Source organism: Acipenser ruthenus, chromosome 7 (genome assembly GCF_902713425.1).
Source record: "Acipenser ruthenus chromosome 7, fAciRut3.2 maternal haplotype, whole genome shotgun sequence".
Classification (NCBI taxonomy): domain Eukaryota; kingdom Metazoa; phylum Chordata; class Actinopteri; order Acipenseriformes; family Acipenseridae; genus Acipenser; species Acipenser ruthenus.
The window spans coordinates 13,883,803-13,909,078 of record NC_081195.1 but is presented as its reverse complement, the minus strand read 5'-3'; the positions used below and the strand labels follow the sequence as shown (position 1 = coordinate 13,909,078).

The 25,276-nt window shown below is 37.4% G+C and overlaps 1 protein-coding gene across 2 annotated transcripts; it reads right to left on the bottom strand.

Annotated features, from left to right (window-relative positions):
- Window positions 1–852: 852 nt before the first annotated feature.
- Window positions 853–24,456, bottom strand: LOC117415475 (cone cGMP-specific 3',5'-cyclic phosphodiesterase subunit alpha'-like). 2 transcript variants are annotated; one of them, XM_059026418.1, is made up of 22 exons: window positions 23,830–24,456; window positions 22,099–22,251; window positions 21,915–22,004; window positions 21,450–21,590; window positions 19,888–19,962; window positions 19,724–19,788; window positions 19,560–19,626; window positions 18,645–18,692; window positions 18,347–18,496; window positions 17,644–17,787; window positions 17,485–17,550; window positions 17,013–17,159; window positions 16,431–16,538; window positions 11,790–11,899; window positions 10,781–10,868; window positions 10,577–10,677; window positions 9,922–10,029; window positions 9,405–9,468; window positions 8,906–8,980; window positions 8,643–8,726; window positions 7,307–7,460; window positions 853–4,369 (listed from the first exon to the last, which is right to left on the bottom strand). In XM_059026418.1, the coding sequence occupies exons 1-22, from the start codon at window positions 24,304–24,306 to the stop codon at window positions 4,293–4,295; spliced, it is 2,592 nt and encodes an 863-aa protein (XP_058882401.1). In that variant the 5' UTR covers window positions 24,307–24,456; the 3' UTR covers window positions 853–4,292. The 2 variants fall into 2 exon arrangements, with proteins under 2 accessions (XP_058882401.1, XP_058882402.1); XM_059026419.1 differs by having other exon boundaries at window positions 853–4,366.
- Between the last annotated feature and the right edge of the window lie 820 nt (window positions 24,457–25,276).

Below are 25,276 nucleotides of genomic sequence, written 5' to 3'. Positions count from 1 at the left end.
GAGACAGGAGTGTGATTAACGTGCGTTCAGAAAATTCATCTAAAAAATGAACGCGTTAGTCGCAGAAGTTAACTGCGATTAATTGACAGCCCTAGTTTTAAGACACACTATGAAACTGTAGCCGAATTATGAAACACTACAGGTAGAGTATTTTGTTGCTAAATTTTGTTTGAAATAATGATAAACAGAAGAGCTGTGGAGAAATGTGTCTTGTGTTTTACACTGCAGTGTGCTGTTTACAGCAGGGGGATAAAGGTTTGAAAGTATCTTTGGAACCAAATCTGTTTTCTCTCAGCATCTCCGCCCTATAAGAAAGTGGATGTGTACCAGAAATAATCTAGCAGCAAATGGTAATGCTGCTTTTAAAGGTTAATCCTTTAGTCCAGAAGCTATGAGAACCATACACTGTAGCTGGGATTACATTTTAATTATGGCACCATTATCCTTATAGCAGCTGTCAAGAAGTACAGTATAACATGACAGAACAAACAAAAGCTGTGACTCGTTATGGCAATTTTAGCAAAACATTATTTGAATGATCTTTATCACATTTTTGTGGTGCTTCCTAAAATATGCCACAGTTCAAAAGCAGCAGATCAGCTCGATTTTTTTTTTATAGTAAAGTTCCAGTACATCTGGCTATCCATTAACTTTAGCACCAAGTCACTTCTACTCTATTACAGCACTGTAAACATCCCCGAGCTCACATCTGTCCATCTACCTTTTGCTGAATAAATAAATGGTAATAAAAATAAGATGGAAACCGTGTTGGATTTGCCAGTTATATAAAAAAAAGATACTGGGTGATATGAAACCACAGGTGTCCCCTATCAGAAAATTAAACAGCCAGCATTTTAATTACTGTCCATTTTATTTATTTTAATTTACAGATGACATTATTATACAAAGTTTTTTAAATGTCAACCTAGCCTCTTTAAAATAATCCATTCACTATTATAATACTTCAGTTTTAAGTGCTTTGTACATACATATGTTAATCTGTCAATCAATCGATAACTGTACTAAACTGTAGCTGATTAATGGCTGTAGTTATTTTTTTTTTTATATATATATATATATATATGATTCTAATGCCAAATCCAAGGTGTTTATCTTGTTATTATTATTTATTTCTTAGCAGACGCCCTTATCCAGGACGACTTACAATTATTACAAGTTATCACATTATTTTTTACATACAATTACCCATTTATATAGTTGGGTTTTTACTGGAGCAATCTAGGTAAAGTACCTTGCTCAAGGGTACAGCAACAGTGTCCCCACCTGGGATTGAACCCACAACCCTCCAGTCAAGAGTCCAGAGCCTTAACCACTACTCCACATCTTGTGCTGAGGCCAGGCTAATGGGATAAAGGTCCTTAGACATGTTACAGAAGTGTTTCCTTCTGCCCTGCTGTTTCTCTTTAAGATACTTTACAGGACAATATTTAGTCTTAACAGGGTTATCCAGGTGATATTTTAAATAAATACCAGTTCCAGTAATGCAATTGTTTCTTACTATCCAAACGTTATTACTTAATGGAGACTTGTGCTTTCTTTTTAATGACAAAATATTTTTAACATAAAAACTGGTGAGGTTTCCTGCATCAGCCTTATCCCATTATCCCAACCCCCCATTGTCTTGCGTAACTTTGCATTTAACATGCCCAAAGCTATTATGAAATTCAGTTTTTGGTTCAATGTTCAAACATGTTTGTAAAATAGGGACTTATAATAATTAAGAAAAAAAAAAAAAATTGTATATCCATCAGCAACTTGTTTTAAGGTGCTCTTGATTAACAAATAACAGCAGCCTTGTGCAGTCTACTTATGGTAAATAGGGGGATTTCAAGGTTAAATCCCTGAGAATCTTTTAATGCTTGGTTTGAAGACAAATCCAATCCAGTGCAATCTTCTTACACCTGTACAACAAGTCTAAACAGATTGTTTTCTATTTCTTACAGCAAACTTATATTTGGCTTGCTGTACAAATCAATGAGTTTTTTATTTTTTTCAGAACTAAGATACATGCTTCTAGCCTAGTTTTAAAAACTACATGTTTATAAATCAACAGTCAAACCTCTAACTTATTACCAAGTAGCACCTTTTGGACAAGGGTTTGTTTCAGTGAAGAAACAAATATTTGTTTTCTATATTGACAATGAATCACACCTAGAGGAGGACTATTTTGGGCTATGTAAAAATGATAATATTATACTTTTTTTTTTTTTTTTAAATAAAGTATACATGATATTATGGTTACTGTACTAACAGCCGGCTTTAGAAAATGATGGTAACAGCCTTAACTTTGATTGAAGCAACATCACAAATTTTCTTCCAAAAACAGTGTAAACCTTAATTGTGAACAAGCTGCCTCAAAACCGTCTGAAGTTCAAGACCTCACTAAAAAAGCAGGACCTCGCTGAAATATATATATACTGAGCATCAAAAGAAACATATCACTTATATTTGAGCATAAAAAGAAACTTATCACTTATATTTGGATAAAATTCACTAGATCGAAATATGACAAACTCTGAGTTAGAGCAGGTGCAGTGAATTTTTTGTCCTGATTAACAATTGACATCACGAAGATGCTGCAAAATGCTCTGTCGATCTTGGGCAGGTGTTGTGACTCTTGGTCTCCCAGTTCATGGCCTGTCATTGACAGTGTGTCTGGTTATACTGTCTCGCCAGGTTTGAAATTGCTGGCTGTGAGCACCCAAGATGGCGAGCCACAGTAAGTTGCCCTATTCCAGACTCCAACATGCCGATTGCACGAAGGCACTGCTCTCTTGACAGACGTGTAATATTGGTGTTTTTCTGTGATTTTCTTTATTGATTTTATTCAAGCTTGCCATTCAATAGCTGAAATCACTCAGATCAACGTCCAATCAATTCACTAATTAGGTGATTAAGTGCATATGCTTCAGTCATAGTCACTCAAGCGTGTCATCGTCAAGGATGATTGATCAAGTGATTAAAAAGAAACCAAAAACATTTAGTCAGTGTCCATCATTTATATACCTTATATATTTTTCGAAAATAAATGTGTTATAATAGTGATAAGTTTCTTTTGATGTATACCTATGTGTTTTTGCATACATGGAAGTTATAATGCACTGTTGCCCGCATTTAGAACTTAGAGATTGTCTTATAGTACCTTTCCAAATGCCTGCAACATATACATAAAACAGTCGATCTAAATTTACATCAGTGAAAGCCAGTTCATCACAAGCCTTCAGCTTGATCACAATCTGGTAGAGCAGTGAGTCACAATATGAGACTACACAGCATGGAGGAACCTATTAATTGACTGAACTGTACTCTGATTACCTAACATTTAAAAAAGGTTACAACAGATTAGGTAATGGAGGTTTTTCAGTAGCTCCCGAATGACAGTATGAGAGGTGTTGGATTGAAACCAATCTGATGCATAGTCAAATTACAAAAAAGTGCTAACTAATTCAGTAAAACTAATTAATCCACTTCCCCATGCATCAATCTGAAATAGAGTTTTAAAATGCGATTCATTTAAAAGTTGATAGTGTTGTGTTGGGTGTCTCTTATTGTTATTAGAGATGTCATCTTGTATTATATTTTTTTCACCATCTATTGCCAAATGTTGTTTTCAGGCATCATTCTATTTTTTTTTTTTATTGTACCACCCATAAATTGGTTTATAATTCATTTGGTTATGTGTAGCTGTGTTAGACAACAGTTTAAAATAATTTTAATATAATTGTGAATGTGACACATTTAATGTAGATTCTAGGAACTAGACTGAGACTCTTGGCTACATAACCACTTCAGAGAAAAAAAAAGGGAATTCAAGTTTCACAGAAAAATAAAATATCTAAATAATAATCAAGAATTCTGAAATTGTTTTATAAATTGTGGCCAACGACTGCCTTTTGCTGAGCTTTTTAAAAACCAATGTTTACATGCAAGGATTCATATAGTATCAAAGCCGGTACCCAGTAACTGCAGTCAAATAAAATGTCATCCTTTTACAGCTATTTACAAGAGAACCATATCTAATGCTCTATTGTTAGTTATATATTACACCACAAAATGCTGCTGTACATTCCAGCTCCATTACTGCCAGCGGTTCTCACAGGGACTCGTTCCAGAAGTCCATTGCTACTGACATGCAGCAGATGGTAGATGTAAGAGGATTGTGCCCAATCAAACATTCTGTTGTAATCCTGGGAGGTAAGTCTTTGTACGACTTCCTCCAGTGCTTAAATGGCAATCTGTATGCCTGAGACGGAAGGGCTGTCAGACAGTTTCTAAAATATTGTGCACGTTTTCGATTTGCCTCCTTCGCCTTCCCCTCCTCCTCCTCCTCCTCCTCCTCCACCTTCTGCTGCGAAAACACCAAAGACAAACTGTCAGTAAATAAACCCTCATTTAACTCTTTATTTAAAGTCTGTTTTTTATAAATAAAATACACTTCATGAAACTGTTCTAAACTATCAGTAGCTTCTTTACCATCAGTCTACAACAGGTTCATGAACCTTCATTCAAAACAGAGTTAAAGCTTTGTGAATAGACAGTAGTTAATTTGAAGCGTACTGAAATGATCTTTTGACTGTGGTTACTTGTTGCAATAAACATAATTTAACTGCGGTTTAAGTGAATGTTGTTTTTCACATGCAAATTGCGAGTTCCATATCATCCGCCGATTGCTGCACAGCTCCCATTTGCTCTACACGGCAGGTCACAAATTCAGCATCACGCAGACGAGCTGCATGTAACATGGCTCGTTTATAACAGGGGAATGAGTTCAAGTGACAGGAAGGTATGCTTGGGGTTACTGGGTTCATTTCTCCCCTGGCTATATCTCGTCTCACAGAGTTTGAAGCAGCTGGAGACGTGATTGGTTCACTAGTCCCACTATTCTTGCAAAGATCTCTAAAATGTTGCCTTTGCTTGATACATGCCATCTTTACTAAACTCTAACCCATTGCCACAAGTTCCAATAATTACATATTTTCAAAAATCCTTGTAAACGTAGCAGACAAATGAACTAACTGATTGAGCTCATCAGCGGTTGCCAATGTATCTGTGTTTATTTGGTCGTTCGAACTAATACCATTTTTAAGTTAGTTGAAATTCAAATTGACATTAAGACCCGAAATTGTTATCATCTAAATACCTAGTTTTGAACTGCATGTCCTGGATAGTTTTAGTTTTTTGCTAGATTTATACCTGTCACAGTTGTGCTAGTTTTGTCAGTCAAACCATATTGGAAGTGAAACATTCAAAAGCTGGACTACATCAAGTTGCTGGGTTATTTGCAACCCTTTTGACCTGCATTATTATTATGTATTTATTGGCAGGCGCCTTTAACCAAGGCGACTTGCAGGTGTTACAGGGCAGTACAGGGTTACAATGCAAGATTCAAATTATACATTGTAGTTTACAGTAAATGCATTAATACTACTAGAATACACTATGAGCTAGGATGCAACAAGTTAGGATTACAACAAGTTATATCTACAATGACATAATAGCAATGCAATAGTGCAAGGATAGTGCATTAGCTGAGGATCCAGTGATGTGGTGCTCAGCTCAGGCAAGTCCAGTGCAAAGTAGAAGGGGTGGATCAAGAGATCTACTAGAGCAGTCTAAACATGCTGCCTGTTGCAGCTGGGTCTCTTAGGGCTCATGGTCTGATGTCTGTCTCGGATGCTGCTGCAGTCTTTGCTTATCGTTTGATTACGCACGCTGATCTCTCCACTGCCAGACAGTATGCTGGTAATTATGGTAATTATGGATGTCATGTGATCCCCTAGCCAGACATACTGGGACTGCTGGGGATACTGTCATCATCACTGACGGATCAGTTTAAGGAAAAAAGGACTTATAGACAGCTTTCTGATTTATATTCAGAAAACCAGCTTCTGTTTTTAGCACAGTTTGAGCAACAGTAAGTAGCACACCCAAGCTGAATGCAATGCTCTAAATACATACAATCCATCTTCTCCTGGAAAAACAAATAGCCCTTGTGAAAGTTTACCACTGTATTTTCCCATGCTTTTCCCATGGTTCTGCTATGAATTTACCATAGTTTACCCTGGTTTGTCATGTTTATTAATATGCTTTACTATACCTCGCAATTCTTTTATAATGCTTATCTGTGGTTCACCATACTTTCACTATGCTATTATTACCCTTTGCTGTGCTTATACTATGCTTTACCGTGCCTCTCTGTGCTTTACAATGCTTGCCTATGCTTTACCATACCTCTCTGTGCTTTACAATGCTTGCCTATGCTTTACCATACCTCTCTGTGTTTTACAATGCTTGTCTATGCTTTACCATACCCAGTGGCAGCTGGTGGCAAAAACATTTGGGTGTTCACACCTCAGATGCAGGTGAGGGGGTGGGGTCTGGGGGGGTGTGGTCCAGGGGGCCAACCTGAGTGGTAGAAGCACTGTCCAGTGGATCTGTTTCTTGTTGGAAGCGATACAAAAAGTCTTAGATAAAGTTAGACCAAGATAATTCGAATTTTATTTTAATATTTAAACAGATTAATCGTTTTCTGTCTTTCCGCAAAGTAATACACCATGCAAGACTGAGAAGAGACAAAGACGTGCTGCTCATATTTATAGCCTTTGTTGTCTTGGCACATGCGCGCCGATCACCTGATCACCGTGTTCACTAACAGGCCGCGCTCCATCCAGACACTTTTAAGCCAATCATAGCCAGTCCTGGCTGACTGCTGGCTGCTACTGCGCATGTGCACAGCGGATTTGGGTGCTCGCGTTTCTGAGCGAGCACAGCCTGACTTCAGCCCATTAAACAGATGGGTTGAACAGCATTGTTGTTGTGCCAGTATCACGTGAGAGGGGGGAAATGAAACACACATCACCCAGAAGGGCAATTCATTATTAAGAGACTGGGGGTTCGACGAGCAAGCGAACACTCTTAACAGTCCGCCCCTGACCATACCTCTCTGTGCTTTACATGTTACAGTATAAGTACACTGAAGATGTATTATTTTTTTCACTACAGTAGTTCAGGGAAACCCTTTTAAAAAAAGGGTGCAGTTTTTTCTGGTTATTATGACTGTATTGTTATACTGTAAATATTGTACATACATACAAGATTTAAAGGGGAAAACATAATAGAGTACTGGTCCTTTCATTAAGGTGGATCCTTCGAGGCACTACCCAGAAATGGATGGTCATGGAAATGGCATATATATTATTAGTGGGGCTTAAATAGACTTAAAGAACAAGAATAGACAGTAAGTGAGTAAAACTAAACTACAATCAAAATAAGGTGGCAGAATTACCTTTTTTGGCATCCTCTTCTTCCTTCTTCTTCTTTTCCTCCTCAATAACCTTCATCTTTGCCTCGTACACATCTGCCAATGCTTTCCATTCAACCCTGTTGTTTTGAAGACCTGATAACATTGGTGTGATTTCTTTGTGGAACCTTGAGAATTCCTGTGAGATTGGATCATAACAAAGAGAGTGCTGGTTATGACATGTTTCATAAAAGAGAATCTACAGCCCTGAGTGAAGCAAATATACAAGCGCTCCCGAAGGCAGATTAACTAGGAACATTCCGGCCCTAAGTCTTTCACACAACTATGCATGTTAACATCATTTTTTGTTCCCAAAATTAATTCAGTTGATATATTTCTAATAAGATACAGAACAATATAGAATGTACCAGCACCAAAATTAACTACTGGTTGATTATCAAAATCCAATCTACAGAGTGTGGGCAGAGGTTACTTTGGTTTTCCATTAACTCTACTTGTACAGTATTCTTGGACAGGCGCCGGCACAGTATATTATGTGTTAGAAGGCCTTCAGGAGGTATCACAAAAAGTTAATTTTCAAAGGCTTCATACAGAATATGCAGTTAAAGTCTCCATTACAAATACACTTCTGTCTGCAATGTATAATCTTCTGAATTTGAAATTAACATTAACCTAGAAGAGTCTACCAGGAACTAAGCTGATAGTTTATGGAAATTAAACAAGAGGGGAAGATGCCTATAATCAAGTACATGTTTTTGTTTTGATAAACTCTCAAATGAACGTGTATTGTAGCGGAGGTGTATCTGGTCCGCAGTGGAATAAGAGAAGGCAACACAGGATTCAGCTCAAAGCAGTTAAAACTGCTATTTTTATTTAAACAGGAACGGCAGGCAAAAGGACCCTCTTTTTAGCAACAGGATACATAGCTCAGTTAGGCAGTGCCAAACACAACACAACCCCGAGTTGCTCGCAGGCAGCTCCTAAATAGAGATCCCCCCGAACCCTATTGGCTCGGTCCCGCGCAAGCAGCTGACTGGCGGAACCGAACACAAATCACAGTGCAGCCAACACAGACCCCTCTCTCATACAGCTGCACTGTGCACGTGACACCCTAGGCAGCACGCCAGCACTGTCTAGACACGAAACACGCTTCCACTCACAGACTCACGCAGGGTGACACACACAAACGGTGGGGAAGACAGGACAGCGCACACACACAGAAATAAACTTATTTACAACGGAAGAAATAGTCCCGGTCCCCCCCCCCCCCCCCAAGTTCAATGTAGCACCCCAAAAGTCCTATTCAGGGTACTGCGAGACCCGACGCTACAGTATGATAAAAGGAAGGTCCCACACCTACCTTGTATACAAATGTGCACACAAAATCGATAAAGCCAACTTGTAACTTCGGTAGCTCAGCAGACTTGTTTCTGTCCATCATGGGCTAGACAAAGAAACAAAAGTTATTATACTATATTTTCTGATAGATTTCTAAAAAAATATAATGTCATATAAATATATATGTATAACATACCAAAAATTGAAGATGAACTTTAATGGAATTAGGTGCATTATACACTGTATTATACAAGCATGACAGATAACTATACATTATATTCTTACAATGGGCTGTTGATCTAGAACGGTCCTTTCCAGATCTCCCTGCTCCCAGAACTCATTTGCTACCATAAGAGCCACCTGGAAAAACAATACATTGACGTTAATGTAGTCAAATTGTCGATGTTGTTTACAAACTTCATACAGAAGTTTTGTGGTGCCAGGTGCCAGAAAAGAAAAACACACTCAACAAAGTTACCAAAATAAACAGCTCAGACATTTAGTAGTTTTTTTCTTAATTGTTTTAGAATGCGCTAATGAGAATTTGGCCCAGTGTGTCTTATGACATGTTACTCTTCGTTTTTTTGAAAATGGAGAAACAGGGACTCATTTGCGGAAGAATCTACACAGACCACACTCTGTACAAAGATGATCTTGAAAATATTTTCTAGTATCTGGCCTTAGTATTCCTCCTGCAGTCTGGAGTTGTAGGGATTGTAGTTTGTCTCTCTCTGGAAACATTGATGAAGTGTTGTATTAAATGGAATATTAATGATGTGCCTACCTTACTTTGTACTTCCCATGGTTTGGTAATGGCAGACAGGTCACATCCAGTCATCATCATTGCCCTTTGATGAAACAGAAACAAAGGCTCAGTAAAAAATGATATTGCTAACTTTTCAAAACATTGATGCAGCACAGTATACTTACACTACGTCCAGTTATTAGAACAAGACCTTAAACTACAGCTGAGGAGTCTGATTAGTTTGAAAATGCAATGTGGAATTTACGGGTGTGGAATATTGTGGCTAACTGAAATACTCCCCTGAATGGGGTTACACTGAAGAGTGGCAGATCTCAAAACAGCCATTGTTAAATCATTAAAATAGTACCGTCGCTGGTATGTATTTTAAAGACAAATACACAGTAGACATTTAAAATAGGACTCTTTGTGTGTGGCGATTATCAGTGCATACAACCTGTGATTTTCATTTCCTGCCATAAAATATTACAATATTTTACCAAACAAATGTGTGCTGCTCCTGATTTTGGAGGTGATATTTGAAAAGATGAATATTTACATGATGACTTCCTTCTTGGTGGGGTCCAATGTGATGTACTTTATTTGCTCCTCCTCGGTTGCCATTTTTTCTGTGGCGTCAACAATCTTCTGAAACATACTTCTCTTTCTGTGGAACATTTAAACACATCTACTGTAACACTTCCGGCATGTTAAATAACAAATACATAGAATACATTCCAAATACATGCTATCCCAGGAATGTCGATTGGTTGTTGTGTACATAATGTATTATATATTGGTAAATTACAATCATTTTAAAAACACTCGCATTTCTGAGCAAATTTCTACTTTACAACAAACTCCTGTTATCTTTTTTCAATATAAATCGTGTTCATTTACTGAGTCGTCGCATTTAATTTTCCTGTTCAATACTAAATTACAGATAATATTAGAACACCATATTGTATAGCTAAATGATTTTAATAAATAATATGACAGTGATTCATACAATTAAAATGGAGCAAAACAAAAGTTTGTTCTAGATCCCTGTCTTGAAACTTCACCCATTAAACACGACTACGTTAATCTATTGCACACATAAACTGCAAATATAATCGGGAAAGAAGACACAACATTGACATGGCATAGCTTCACATACAATAGTTATATATGGACCTGCAACATTGCTGGACCATTTAAACAGAATCACTTACTTGAAGTACAATGCCAAGTCAGTTGCAATGATGGCAATTTCAAATAAGTGAACAACAGTTTCAAACTGCCGCTTCTGAAGATTCTGGAAGATATTGAGGCTCTACAGAAGAGATTATGAAAGGCAGTTTATATGAGGAACCAAGCATTATTATTATTAAACAAAATCGTAATGATTTATTTTCAGTGCAGTATAGTTAATTAACCTCATCTGCCATAAGGGTCTTGCTGTATTCAAGGTGATGCCTTTCCATAATGGAGGAGCCATGCAATTTTGCTAATGGGGATGCTGACCTGTGGGTAGAAAGTTGTAAATAGAATTATTTCTTGCAGGTGTAAATTCTTTTAGATATTAACTTTTTCTTTCTTTTCTTAACATGAAGTGCCATGTAAATATATCAAAGTGCATATGTATAAATGTTCATTCATCCCAGAACTCCATCTTGCCTATTGGTGAATTGTAGGGCTCACAGATAGCAATCCATAATGCATACGTCGGCAGGTTAATAAGACAGCTGCCAGGTGTAGCCAGGGGAGTTGTGAGAGATGAGAAACAGGTACAGTAAGCACAGAATGCAGACACTGCAACAGGGTGACCTTTTGGGAGGATATCAACAAAATGCAGAAATATGGATGCTGTCTCCAAATATCTGCAGGCATAATGGTAAATGTCAAATCTGACAAGAGTTGTTTATAACATTCTAGGCATGTTCTGAAGCAAGTACAAAGGAATCTAAGCATATAGTAATACATGAATAATATAATTGGGCTTTTAAGGTAAAGACCTTCCTCTCTCTCTCTCTCTCTCTATATATATATATATATATATATATATATATATATATATATATATAGTTTTAATATCATATATAACAACACATTTTTCACGTTCAAAGACCTAAAGGGAGGTAAAACATTCCAAGTACACCGTTTGCAATGCATAGTGGAGTTTTATATTATGGCATACTAGGGCTACGTTTAAAGAGTAAGTAGCGGGGGTTCTGAAAATCACAGTGTTACGTGTCCCCACGTGTTGCTACAACTGTTTAAATAACGGACCTCTAATTTTTCTTTTCATTGTGAACATCCTGACAGCTTTTTACACTTATAACTTCAAACTCTGTTTCAAAGCTCTTTTCAAAATGGCCACTAGTGCACTTTTTTTTTTAGTTTTTTTTTTTAAGCAAAATAGTTAACTTGTTACTAAATACTTACTTCATCTGGTATAAATTGTTAGTTCCCCTGTGATCAATATCGTGACAAAAAGCAGCTGCTACCATAGCAAATGCCTCAAGATCTGTGTAGTACTTCTTTAGTCTGCCAGTCTGGAAACAAACACATTTCCAAGTTAATAATTGCCTTGGTTGGATCCTGCCAAAAGTTGTATAAACATGGATAGCATTGCTCAAATACTAAGCCAAGTGCAAGCTTTTGATCCTTACCACAAACGTACATTTGGCCATATTTTTGTTTGCCTTCTTGGAACTGAGGTTCCATAACAAATTAAACAGAATATTTCATCAATACTAAAGTACAAAGTAGGTAAATAGAGAGTTCATACTTTGTAACTCCCTACAGCAATCACTTTAACTATCTTCAAGCAGATTAGCATTGCTTTTGCTTTTGATGTTGAATTTATAACACCTTGCAAAACTGGAACTCTGATTGGCTCTTGTGACAGAAAGACAATGATTCTTGGTGGTAAATCTCCCTGGAAACACACCCGAGGATGGTCACGGAAAGGTTGTGTGACCACATGGTACACTGGCTGACCCTGCCAAGAAGACCAATCTGCAATTGGGGGATGCAGTGGTAGTGGAGCAGTTGTGCCATGTGGTCGGCGCCGAAACCCAAGCCTGGATACGGCGCCACAATCCCGACACAGTGGAAAAAGCTGTGAAACTGGCCGAGGACTTTGAAGACTCCCTGGTCTCCGCCCGGACAGGGATACACATGGCACCCGTCTACCGGAGCGGCTGTGCATCACCTCCTCTCTCTCTCTCACCACCACCAGCACTGGCACCGGGATCCAGACCTCCGAGACCGCCGACCCCAATGGTCCACCTTGCCTCCACTTCATGGAGACCAAGGTTGGCCCCCAGCTGGGGTAGAGGTGCTTCCCCTGCCCCGTTACCATACCAGCAACGGGACAGATATCTAAGCAGTGTGCCCTCTGTCCCCTCAACTTGTTTTAGGTGCAACCAACCAGGACACCTGGCCAGGTCATGCCCCGTTGCAATGGAGTGTGATGTGGTGGGGTGTAATTGGGCACCTGAAATAGGTAAGCAAGGGGAAAATAGTCGGAAGGGGTCTTGTATTGTTGATGTGGTTTTAGGGAATGTGAATACCCACGCATTAGTGGACACAGGGTGTGAGCAGACCTTAATTAGGACAGCTCTCCTAGGTGGTGTGTCATGGACGCCACAAGATCAGGTGGCTATCTCCTGTATCCATAGAGACACGATGACATACCCCACCATAAAAGCATATTTATCGGTAGGACCGATAAAACGTCATGAAGTGGGGGTGGCGGAAAGGCTACCACACCCAGAAATTAATGGCAGTCTTGAATGCACACGTAATCGTGGCAGAAAGGGAAGTAATTGGTGATGTTTTTCCCTTTCAACGGATGAGACGGATGAGAAAATAGGAGGGATCATTAATGAGACAAGGTCTCAGACAAGGTTTGGTGGAAAACTGCTCCAATGGTAACAAACTCCAGTTAAAAGGGGTGGGAATGCAGTGTGACCGAGAGGGCGGGATTACTGGGCCATCTAGGGCAGATGCTACTCCCGCCCCTCTCAATATACCGGACATATGGCACTCAAGCGCGGACATAGTGTGGGGCCAACATAATGACCCGTCACTCACGCTTGGGGACAGGTCCGGTCCATTGAAGGTAAGGATGTTGATGGCGCTGGGGCTCTAGTATTTCCGCACTTCAGTGTCAAGGGGCAATTACTGTAATAGCCACGGGGACACAGGACAGCCTGTAACACAATTATTGGTTCCCCCGTTTTGTCGGCCCGAGGTCATGAGGCTGTGTGACTGAGCAGCTGCTGAGTGGCATGTGACTGGTGACGTCAAGGACCAGGAAGTAACAGAAACAAAACAATGGATGGAATGGCGGAAGCTGAACACAACGGCGCTCAGCATTTTATTAAATAAATAAACCAAAAGATTTAAACAAACAAAACACAACAAACAAACAGGCGCGTTGGCCAAACAAATAAACAAATAACATTTAGCAGTTGTTTTTAAGTTTCGTTTTCTCTCTCCTCGCTCTCTCCACTCTCACTCCTAATACACCCTCCCTGAGGGTAGAGAGCTGCAGGTTTATATACAGTGCCCATCTCCTGATTAGCAACAATTAATCAATGAATTAACTAGGGAGATGGTCACCATCTGCACGAGTTTAATAAGGATGCGTGACTGTCAGCTAGCTAAATAAATCATTAGCTGATCAGTCACGCATCCTCACAAGGTTTTTAAATTATAAAAACAATAACAAATACACGGCGCTTTGATCTGCGCCGCAAACAAAAATACAAATAATAATAAATATATATACAGGGGCGGGACAATCCGCCACAGGCTGACAAAACAAGGGAACGGATATTTCCACCCCCTTTGAACGCATTGCAATGGACATAGTGGGCCCTTTGCTACCTTCTGATTTTGGGTATACGCATATAGATTATGCAACACGATACCCGGAGGCAGTTCCATTGAGGCCCACTAGTGCCGCTGCAATAGCCACAGAGTTAGTGAAGATTATGGCTAGAGTAGGGATCCCCAAGGAGATTTTGACTGATCATGGAACCAACTTTTTGTCTAAAACGTTACAGCAAGTGTATAAAATATAAAAAAGTATGTCCCATCAGAACATCTGTTTATCATCCACAGACGGATGGTTTGGTGGAACGATTTAATCAGACCTTGAAGCAGATGCTGAGACGTTTTGTAACTCAAGAGCAAAAACATTGGGCATCGTTTCTTCCCTATCTCCTCTTAACAGTGAGAGAGGTTCCGCAGAGTTCGACAGGGTTCTCCCCTTCAAGCTTTTGTACAGCCGACAGCCTCGCGGCATTCTCGATCTGTTGAGAGAGGGGTGGGAGGAGCACAAAGGCTCATCCAAAAATGTAGTGAAGCATGTGCTCCTACTAAGAGATCACCTGGATTTGGTCGGTCGTTTGGGATTAGCCGGTTATTACTGCCGCTTTATCACAGAGTATGCCACAGTGGTTAACCCTTTAGTTGACCTCACCAAAAAGAGTGCACCAAATTTAATTAAATGGTCAGTAGAGTGTCAGGGGGCATTTGATACTATTAAGCGAAGACTCTGCCAGGCCCCCACTCTCATCACATGATACATCGTGCAGGGAAAGACCACCAAAATGCAGATTATTTTTCCCGGGAGGGGGGAGTAAAGGGAAAGGTAGATTCAGCTGAGTGTTCCTTCGGCTCCACTCTGAATGATGGGATATGTGGCAGAAAGACAATGATTCTTGGTGGTAAATCTCCCTCCCGACCTGTGAGGGCGCTAAGTAACGGGAACAGAGTACCCTGGACTCTTCACACTTCATTCCTAGGGTTAAAAGGAAGTCGGTCAGTTAAAAAGGGGGCAGAGCTTCGGTGCATTAACTCATTGACCCGGAAGGGAAATGATGTGGCAGCCGCAGATTGGAGGAGTGGCTGCAATCGTTTACCAAGGGGTTATGTTTGACGGTATAAATAGGGGACAAAGCGACGTAAAGACAAAGTCTTACTTCAGCTGTGTATATGCAGTCAATCATTATAATTTAGGAAATTGTCATTAATTATTGATTTTATTCTTATGTTTTATTCACGGTAATTGAGATTAATTACTTTGTACTTTATTGTTGTATTCTGAGTTGTTCTGTCTATGATGCTACTTTAAAAACTCTCTATCAGACTGTGAGTGACTTGAATCTCAAGCTTCGCTTTCATGGGTTATGGATCCATCTGCACTTTGCTGTATATTTTACACATTCAATGGGGCCTCGTCATTTATCCTCTATATATACAATTTTATAGTACAAACAATATGTCATAGACAAGCAATATACTGTAAAGCCATAAATATTTGCGAGCCTTTTATTATGCATTTTTCGCCAACATTTTTGGCATGAATATCAAATTCCACTAACAATACATACTTCGAATATAGCAACAGGTCGGCAAGATTTCTGGAGCAAAATAGGTTTTATGGGTGTGATTCGCCAAATATTTTGGTCGCGAATATTTATGGCTTTACAGTATACTGTAGACACAAAAATGAGAATTTGTAAGTACACAGCGAAGATAATTTTAATAAGGTAGGCGTTTTATCAAATAGATATTGGGTTTATGAAAAATGTTACATTTTGATGTTTAAAAACAATGCTATTAAAGAGATTATTTTCAATTTTGTTTATGGACCCAGCGACTATTCTCCAAGATCTGACTACTCACAAACCGATATGCACACACACCATCCGTAGTGCGTCTGCGGCAACCATTTATTCCACTGTAAGCATACCCCTGGCTCCCTACAATACATTTTACATAAAGAGTTGTGGAATTTGTGATCCCACAGTACAATAATACTAGCAATACCTGTGTTTCATACTCTGACTGCAAGCAAGATTCAAGAAACAAGCATTTAAAAACTCGAATATGAGACCTATATATACACTGGACACTTTATTATCTCTATTCCTCCATTGTGCAAAATATTATTTGCATGTTTCAAGTATTAATTGTTATTTTGTTCCACATCAAGTAAGCCATTCACATAATGAACAACACAGTAGGGCTTCAGCCTGAAAAAAGATTTCGTATTCAAAAGCTTACCATGAGTAGTGAGAACATTGTCTGCCCCACGTTGAAGCCGTGCCGCCAGTTGTGATAGGTTATATCACGATAACCTTTCCGAACAGTGTACATCCACCGTGTTAGCACCTTGTTGAAAGAAAGACAAATACAGGACTATTACTGTATGCATCACCATTAAAGGGTGCTTAAAATAATATTATATTTATCATAATAAAAGGAAAATGGCAGTTTACTGTAACCCTTAGAGGCACATCAAATCCAATAGATGCTTATCCATTCTATTGGGATAATGTGCTGTGACCATGAACGCTCCATATAAAACTTTACCACAGTGAATTTACTTGGTGATTTTGTAGTTTTCCCATTTGTATACAATACATTAATGATTATTCTATTGGCTACCATGATTTTAGTATTCTTTCATTGTACATTACAAGACTATGGGATAACTTTTATTTAACACTGACAAAGGCATTAGTCAAGACTTTTGTCTACTGTCATTTCTTCCAGTTTTGCCTCAGAACAAATAACCTGAGTGTTGAAAGTTGTGGTTGAAGGGTTTATTTATCTTACATCACACACACATACATATGCACTTACTTCTGGAGGTACTTTGAACTTTTCAACCACATTGATTTCATAGAAACACCGAATTCCACATTTAATCAAATCAAGTTCAGTAACAGGCAAGTCACTGAAGTGGAATTCATAAAGCTCAACATCTTTGGGATCGGGTAAGTTTGATTTCTGTAAAAGATTAAACACATATAAATATATGTATATAGATTGCCAGGACCTTCCCTAAAATATAAGGAGAACTACTATTATAGCATATTTGAATATTTTGATTGATTGAGTAGGTTTATAGTTTATATATTTAAAAAAAATAGGTTTCTTACCAAATGATCTTCAATGACAATGCAATGGTTTTGTATTCAGGTTATATACTTCAGGTTATACTTTTGTTCAAAGGGTTTGTTGCCTTATTCTGGCTTTAGTTAGGTCTGGTTTAGTTCTTCTTGCGGAACCAAATACTGTATAAGGTTTCCCTTAAAAATATAGTCGGCCTTACCAAGAATTTGATAAGATCCTTAGGATCACAGTCCTCAGGTTCAGCATTGAACTTCTCCAGTGTATTCTAACAGAAGGAAAAAGAACATTTACAAAAGATATTCTCTCTGTTGTTTCCACATATTTGTATGCAAATCACATAAACAATATTTTGTCTTACCATAACAGTCAGAAGCTCAGACTTGGTGCACTTGGTTTGATACATGAGCATTTCCTGTGCAATATCTTTCCTGTTTTCCATCTTATTCAGTCTGTCGTATGTGTCTGTGTTAAGCACAGACCATCCCAGAAATTGTGTGAGCGCCTAAAAAAAATTATACAGTTCTTACTTAGGCCTAATTACTTTCCCTACCTGTCATACATATACATCTGAAACATGATTAAGATAAAAAAATATATATACAATGCATGTTGAGAGATCTAGTGTATTCTTCGGATTCAACACTTCAGAGTGAGTCTTTTTTGCATTCATTCAAATCCAGCAACAGAATGACTGGACTAACCACACAGTTCCAAATTACGCTGCATTCCTAAGCAGGTCCACAGTTGTAAATAAAGCTGTTTAATTTAGGTTTCAACATATTTTCTTTCATAGATAATACTTGTTACATAAACACAACACTGCATGAACATTCATAGGGCTGTGTTTAATGCATTCAGTGTGGCGGTAAACAATTCAATACTCAATGAACAACCATGATGGATATACCATAAAGAGGGAGCTTAATGAAGTACCTTATTAATACATGAATACGTGAAATGCTATTATTTGGCCTCATTGCTGTTTTCACCTATGTTTAGGATGATTCCTTACTGTCAACTCTGGGTCTATTCTAAATAAGTATCTCATTTAAAATGTGTACTTCAGTGATCTGTTCATCATGTTCATCGAATGGTCTGCCGTCCTTCCTATTGTAGAATGTGGCGATTCCCACAATTTCTTCCTTCTTGTTGACAATGGGTAGTGACAGGACATTTTTCATCACCCAGCCAGTCTCGTCAAAGGATTCTTTCTGCAAAATACATGTGACAGACTTGAATATTAAACATTATAATATAATTGTGTGAACTCCAATAGCAATTATGATGATAGCGGGTAATGTACAGTACAATGAACTCTGAATTAATAGTAGGATGCATGTACAAGCCAGGAGCACTTACTTGGAAGGTGAAGTATTCATCTGCTGCTACATTCATCATGTTACAAATCTGCATCACGACAAGAGAAAGAATTAAATTACAGCATAGCATATAGATTTCAAATGAGATATTATTTTAAATTAAATACAGAATTAAGTAGTTTGCATGATTTATAAAAAATATTTGTTACTAAATTACATACACAAATCTACATGTCTTCATTTTACAGTATCGTACATAGGTGAGTAGCATACATGTTGAATTTTAGTAAAGGTTTAAACACTGTGTTGGTCCAATTCAGAATCCAGTTATCGGACAGCATGGTGAAAAGCAGATATCCAAAACCGAGAAGGTATCTGCTAAGTTTTTATTGTTCATTTTTGCTAATAAATATATTTTTGTTAATTGGAAATGATATAATTGAGTGTTAATAAGGTATGAAATTACAGTAACTTGTACCAGTACATTCAGACAGCTAAAGGATTGAGTAAATATCAAAAACAACATGCCGTCAGTACTGGTAGACACCGTATACTGGTAATAAATCTTGTTGAGAATTGTCAACACCTTTAGTAGCATGTTTTTAAATGCCTACTTACATCTGGAGGCCTAGATCTGTCTTAAATCACAAGTGAATTGAGTTTGGTTGTATCAATAGAGGCTCAAATACAACAGCACCAATATGTTTGAAAAAATGATGACAATTAATGGATCCTTAAAATAAAGTGTCACCAAATATCCATTTAGAAATTCCTCATGAGAACTCAAGGACTATTCAAACAGCCGTATGTCAATATGTCACACCTTTTATAAATAAAACAATGGATTACAGATGCACACTTACAATAATAAAGTGCTGTTATATTAATGGTAGAGCTTACAAAAATATATATATCAGTACCGATAAAACAAATACTAGAAAATGTATTGACTTACAAATCCATTTTCAGCTACATAAGTTGGCAGCCCGCTGACAAGTGACCAGTGATCTGGAGGGGGGGACCTTTAAATACAAAACAGCAGCAAAAGACATATTTAGAATAGTTCTGTCTGTTGCTTTTGATTATTATTAAGAAAACATGTTTTATCAAGACACTCACGGTATGACTTTAATTTCTTCAGTTCCATGCAAAATATAATCAACGATCTTATAAAAGATGACTTCCTGTAAAAAGTAAAACATATATACTTGTTCTGTATATACATGTATAAGCACATATATTGTAAGGTTCTAATACTTACTGGCAAGTAATAAAATACCTACTCTTCCATCCGGTGTCTTTGGACCCGTGTAAGGTTCTTGTTCTCCAAGTTTTATTGGCCATTCATCATAGAATTCCTGTAAAACAGAATCACACCAGTCACAGAAAAGACTATCTTACTGCTTTTTATATTATTGAAGCATTAAATCCCTATCATCTCAACACTGCAACCCACTTAATAACCATGCAACCTTTGTTCCCTGATTATCCTAGCCTGGGAAAACTTGTCACAATACACTTATTATTAGTAGTAATTTCTTAGCAGACACCCTTATCCAGGGTGACTTACACTTGTTACAAGATATCACATTATACAGATATCACATTATTTTTACATACAATTACCCATTTATACAGCTGGGTTTTTACTGGAGCAATCTAGGTAAAGTACCTTGCTCAAGGGTACAACATCAGTGTCCCCCACCTGGGATTGAACCCACGACCCTCCGGTCAAGAGTCTAGAGCACTAACCACTACTCCACACTGCTGCTCATAACTATCTATATTCCTTCTCGCATTTTCCTTCTCAATCTATGGGAGTTCGAATGCCAGTGCAGCGTTCCCTGTTTTCCCACAGCCAAGATCGGCAAATCAGCACAGCCAGGATTTGAAGCAGCGAGCTCTTGATTGTATGACTCTCCCTGCACTTCATGTCACAGTGCTTTCACTGGATGAGTCCCGGGGGACCCCTCAAACATTTTCATAAACTATTTTAGCATATCTGTATAATAATAAGGGTATAAAACTGGTAAAAAAACAAACAAACAAAAAAACACAACACAATAATTTAACAGTTTTTTTGGCATTTTTATATTGTTACATTTGGCTTATAAGAGTAGACATATTTGTGGACTACAGTATATTGTATACTGTATACTTTATTATTATTATTATTATTATTATTATTATTATTATTATTATTATTATTGTATATCTGATTGATTGTTGATTGTTTGTTTTTGTCATAACATTAAAATGACCTCTAGGTATTATGTTAAACCTTTGGCTCATGTAACTAAATAAAGGAAAAATAAATAAATACAACACAGAAACGACAGATTAAGAAAAATGGTCATTACATCATTATATATATATATATATATATATATATATATATATATATATATATATAGTTATTTCCTCAGTTTAAATTTGCACTGTGTTGTGTTTTTTCACAGTCTGCAGTGATGTATTGGTAAATCACTGTCTTGTTCTGCACAATGTGACAGATTTTTTTTACACAGGCCCGAATGATGTATAAAGACATTTATTTATTCTATTTGTATTGTAAGGGTCTCGAACGGGCTCAAAATATTTCAAGTGAATGATACATCTTTGTAAATGTTACATTTTTTCATGCAGTGTTTTAAAAAAAAAAACTACAGTACTTTGTAAAATAAAATACAGTAAAATTAGATCCTGCTAAGAAGTAATCTCTATTATGACGGGCATAACAGATGTATATATTATATATATATATATATATATATATATATATATATATATATATATATATATATATATATATACATTTGTGTGTGTGTGTGTGCATATATATATATACCTTTTCCTTGGTCATATCCAGTAGACCAACTGAGTATCTTTCACAGTTGAGGTAGAGTCGAACAGTGTATAAAGCTTTGTGAAACTGACGTTCAATATCTGTAAGTTCTTCAAACACTTTGCTAGCAGACCACAACAGCACCTATTAAAAAGGGAAAGGAAGACAAGAACAGTTTTCTTAATGTAGCATTTGAGTTTCATTGTTTGTATACAATGTGTCCCATATTTCATAAACAATAACATTATAGTAAGTATTCAGCAATTAACAAAAGCAACATATTTTAAAGTTTCCCTGAAGCAATAACCCTCAAATTTTGTAAAGCATTTCAGCACAAATTCTTGAACAGAGAATAGCTATAAAATACTAACACACTAGAGCTTAATTCCTTCACCTGGACATTTATTAAAACTGAACTACAAGCCCTCGTCAAAGTAAACACTTCACTTAAAATGTATAGAAATGTACCTGGCTCCTTCGCGATTCCACATTGAATAGGTACGTGATGTGGTAGTGAGTCAAAATGAAAGAAGCAAAGTTAAGGTATTTGACAAAAAGCTGAAATATAGACAAAAAGAAACACTTGTCAGTTTGAGCAGCCATTGGATCATAATGTGATGATTTCAAACTATTATGTAAAGAATGGAGTTACCTCCTCATCTGCTTTAGAGAACTCAGGTTCACCAATTTTGTTAATCGCCATTATGACAGCCAACACTTCTTTCCCATATGTAATTGGAGTTGCCAACATGCTGGTGGTAGTGTATCCAGTCTGTTTATCCACAAAGTCACAAAAGTGTGTATTCTATGATAAAATAAAGTAGCATTTACTAGCATTAGTGTTCAATTTAATATGAAATAAAACTACTTAACACACTCAACCAAATTTACACCTGTTTTAACTGTTTTTATTTTGTTATGTATGACTACTTGCTTGTGTGTGATACAAGCATGTGTTATACATCAAATGACATAAGGATCAACAAGCTCAGGCTGGCACAGATGAAAAAAATGCAAAACAATGTATTCACTTTTCAAGAAAAATGATGCTTGATCAGTGTTATATTTTTTGTATTCAAAGGTTCATCAAAAAAAAAAGAAAAAAAACTGTACCATTAAACTCCAATATGTAATGAATCTGGAAAGAAATGAAATTAATTGGATCAAAAACATCTGATTTATTAACATATTTACCAAACGAGTAATATAACAAAAATGATAAAAGAGAAACAGAAACATGTTTTAAAAACAATTACACAACTATCACACAAGCTCCAGACATGCCCATTACTATTTGTGCCATTCTCCAGAACAGTTCCTGTCTACTTGTGGCTCAGTAAAGGTTTGCTCACTTTTAAACGAGACTGAAACCGGAAGGCTGTCTGTTGAAGTGAGATCTCAACCAGGAGGCTTGCTATTGTGGTGCCTGAAAAAATCACACCTTATGGTCGGGGGGCGCCCCAAAATGAATACTGCGGAAAGAGTAATTAACGGGGTTCCAAAAAATATAGGGTTACGCGTCTCAACGTGTTGCTACAACTGTCTAAATAACTCAACTGTAATTTTTATTTTCATTGTTAACATCCTGACAACGTTTTACACTTAAACTTTAAAGTCTGTTTTCAAAATGGCCGCTCTAGTGCACTGATAGTGTAAGGATCATTGCCCACATTGTCAAACAGGTAACACAGCCATAACAATCCATGATGTGTTACAGAACACAAAAGCCAGAGCACTTGTTCTTATATATATAAAACACCATAAAATTACTCACTTCTAGACCCACAGTTACATATGTGGGTGTCAAGCAGTAGAACTGTTGTGTTTATTTTTGGTAGCACATATACCTGGGTTTAATTTTAGTTTTGGGTAGCCCAGCCATGTTACCATGACAACGCAGCCCTGTTAGGCCTGATGAAATGGATCCTCCTTGATCTTTTTTTGTTTAATCAGTCTTATGAATTTAGAGGGATTATCCAGTAATCCCTCCATATGGCAAGTAAGAAGCAGTAAGTCAGATATGGTTATAAACATTGAAACCTGCTGGAAACACTGTTTCTGGTTGGCAATATGCTTTGAAATTACTTAACACATGTTTCAAATTTCATTCTTCAGTATTTACATCTGTATAGTTTAACAGACAACATTTTGTGTGATGAATTTAATTTTCATATGCATCTTTATTATATACAAGATGACTTTCTAATTCCTCTAATTAAAGTATTTTTTCCTTAACTATTTCATTTCATTTACACACAGACACTTTACTGTGAAATTATTGATTTATAGTGTTTCTTGTGGTGACACATAGCCTAAAGATGCAACATTATCTTAGTGCATTCTAAAGACTCATTCACAGTTCACACTAGTATTGCAAGCTTACCTTTTTCACATCTGGTATATTTAAAGTCTTCTTAGTGTGAGCAACCCACCCCACTATACCAACATCGAGAGGAAAAACTATCTCAGCTTCAGGAGCAACAAGATTTTCCTCCAACTTGGAAGTTGGCGTGACATTGAAGAGAGTTGTTGTTAACTCTGGTGTGCCGTTCCTGGACCTGCATAAGAACATGCTACACTTGTCTGCTCTCACTAGTTGAGACAGTCTCTGCAACATTTGGTGGATAGGCTTTTCCAAGCTTGTGGAAGTCTGAATTTCTTTAATCATTTCAAATATAAAATTAGATTCCTCCACTTGGGTAATTTCCTTGAAAGAGGCTGCATCTTTTACATCTAACTTGGAATCTGTATAAGCTGCCGAAAGTGCTTCTGCCCGGATCTTTTTATCAAAATACTCTTTGGCAAACTGAGGATTGTTCTCCAAGTACTTCTCAACAGATTCTGTATTGAGTTCGCCCATTTTTGTGGTTTCTTCTCCCCTTTACACAGGCATCACATGGGAAAAGATAGAATGTTTCCTATAGTTCCGAATAGCATTGTTGCCCTGGTGTGCTGACCACAAATTTCCTGTTGTCTCTTCAGAGCTGACAGAAGGCAATGGCTTAGTGGCTAAGGGGATCCAAGAGGCCGCTAATAATGTGACGTCAAGCCATTAAACCACTGAGCATTCTTAGCCTGTAAATCCCAACCACGATCATTTTAGTTTAGACAATCCAATCAAAGGCCACAAGTGATATATTCCTCCCTACAATTTGCACAGCAAATGTGTTTAAAAGTTTGATTAGTTTGTCAGCAGTCAGTAGTGAAATCACACTCTTAGATCATTGCATAATAACGAACGTTATTCCTATTTGATCTATTAGGCAGCCCATAATGTAAGTCAGGGATTGATAAAGAATGCAAAGTGTTATGATTTGACTTTGATAATATTCATATACAGTATTTTATATGTCTGCATCCTAAGTGAATAAGAATAACTTTACATATAGGAGGCTGTGTAGTCCAGTGGTTAAAGAAAAGGGCTTTGAACCAGGAGGAACCTGGTTCAAATCCCACCTCAGCCACTGACTCATTGTGTAACCCTGAGCAAGTCACTTAACCTCCTTGGCTCCGTCTTTCGGGTGAGACGTAATTGTAAGTGACTCTGCAGCTGATGCATAGTTCACACACCCTAGTCTCTGTAAGTTGCCTTGGATAAAGGCGTCTGCTAAATAAACAAATAATAATATACAACAGGTGCACTAAACCATAAGACTAATTGAAAGGTTAACTTGCAATATGTTTCAAAGAAACTCTTAATTGGTCTGTCTGCTGTAAAAATACAGGGCACCCTAGGAGTCCTTGTTGTGTGTATCATTTGTTTTTACTGTATGAGGTTACTGTATGTTGGATGTTGGAAGTATTGCTGTTGCTATTTCTCTTGTGTTCCC

What these genes read in the sequence shown, in the direction of transcription:
- LOC117415475 (XM_059026418.1), bottom strand. Translation starts at nt 24,306, where the DNA reads ATGGGCGAACTCAATACAGAATCTGTTGAGAAGTACTTGGAGAACAAT. An exon ending in CAAAGACACCGGATGGAAGA is followed by an intron (nt 19,789 to 19,887) that starts GTAGGTATTTTA and finishes TACTTTTTACAG; the next exon opens with GAAGTCATCTTTTATAAGAT. An exon ending in ATGATGAACAGATCACTGAA is followed by an intron (nt 17,788 to 18,346) that starts GTACACATTTTA and finishes AATTTTTTTTAG; the next exon opens with GCGCTCACACAATTTCTGGG.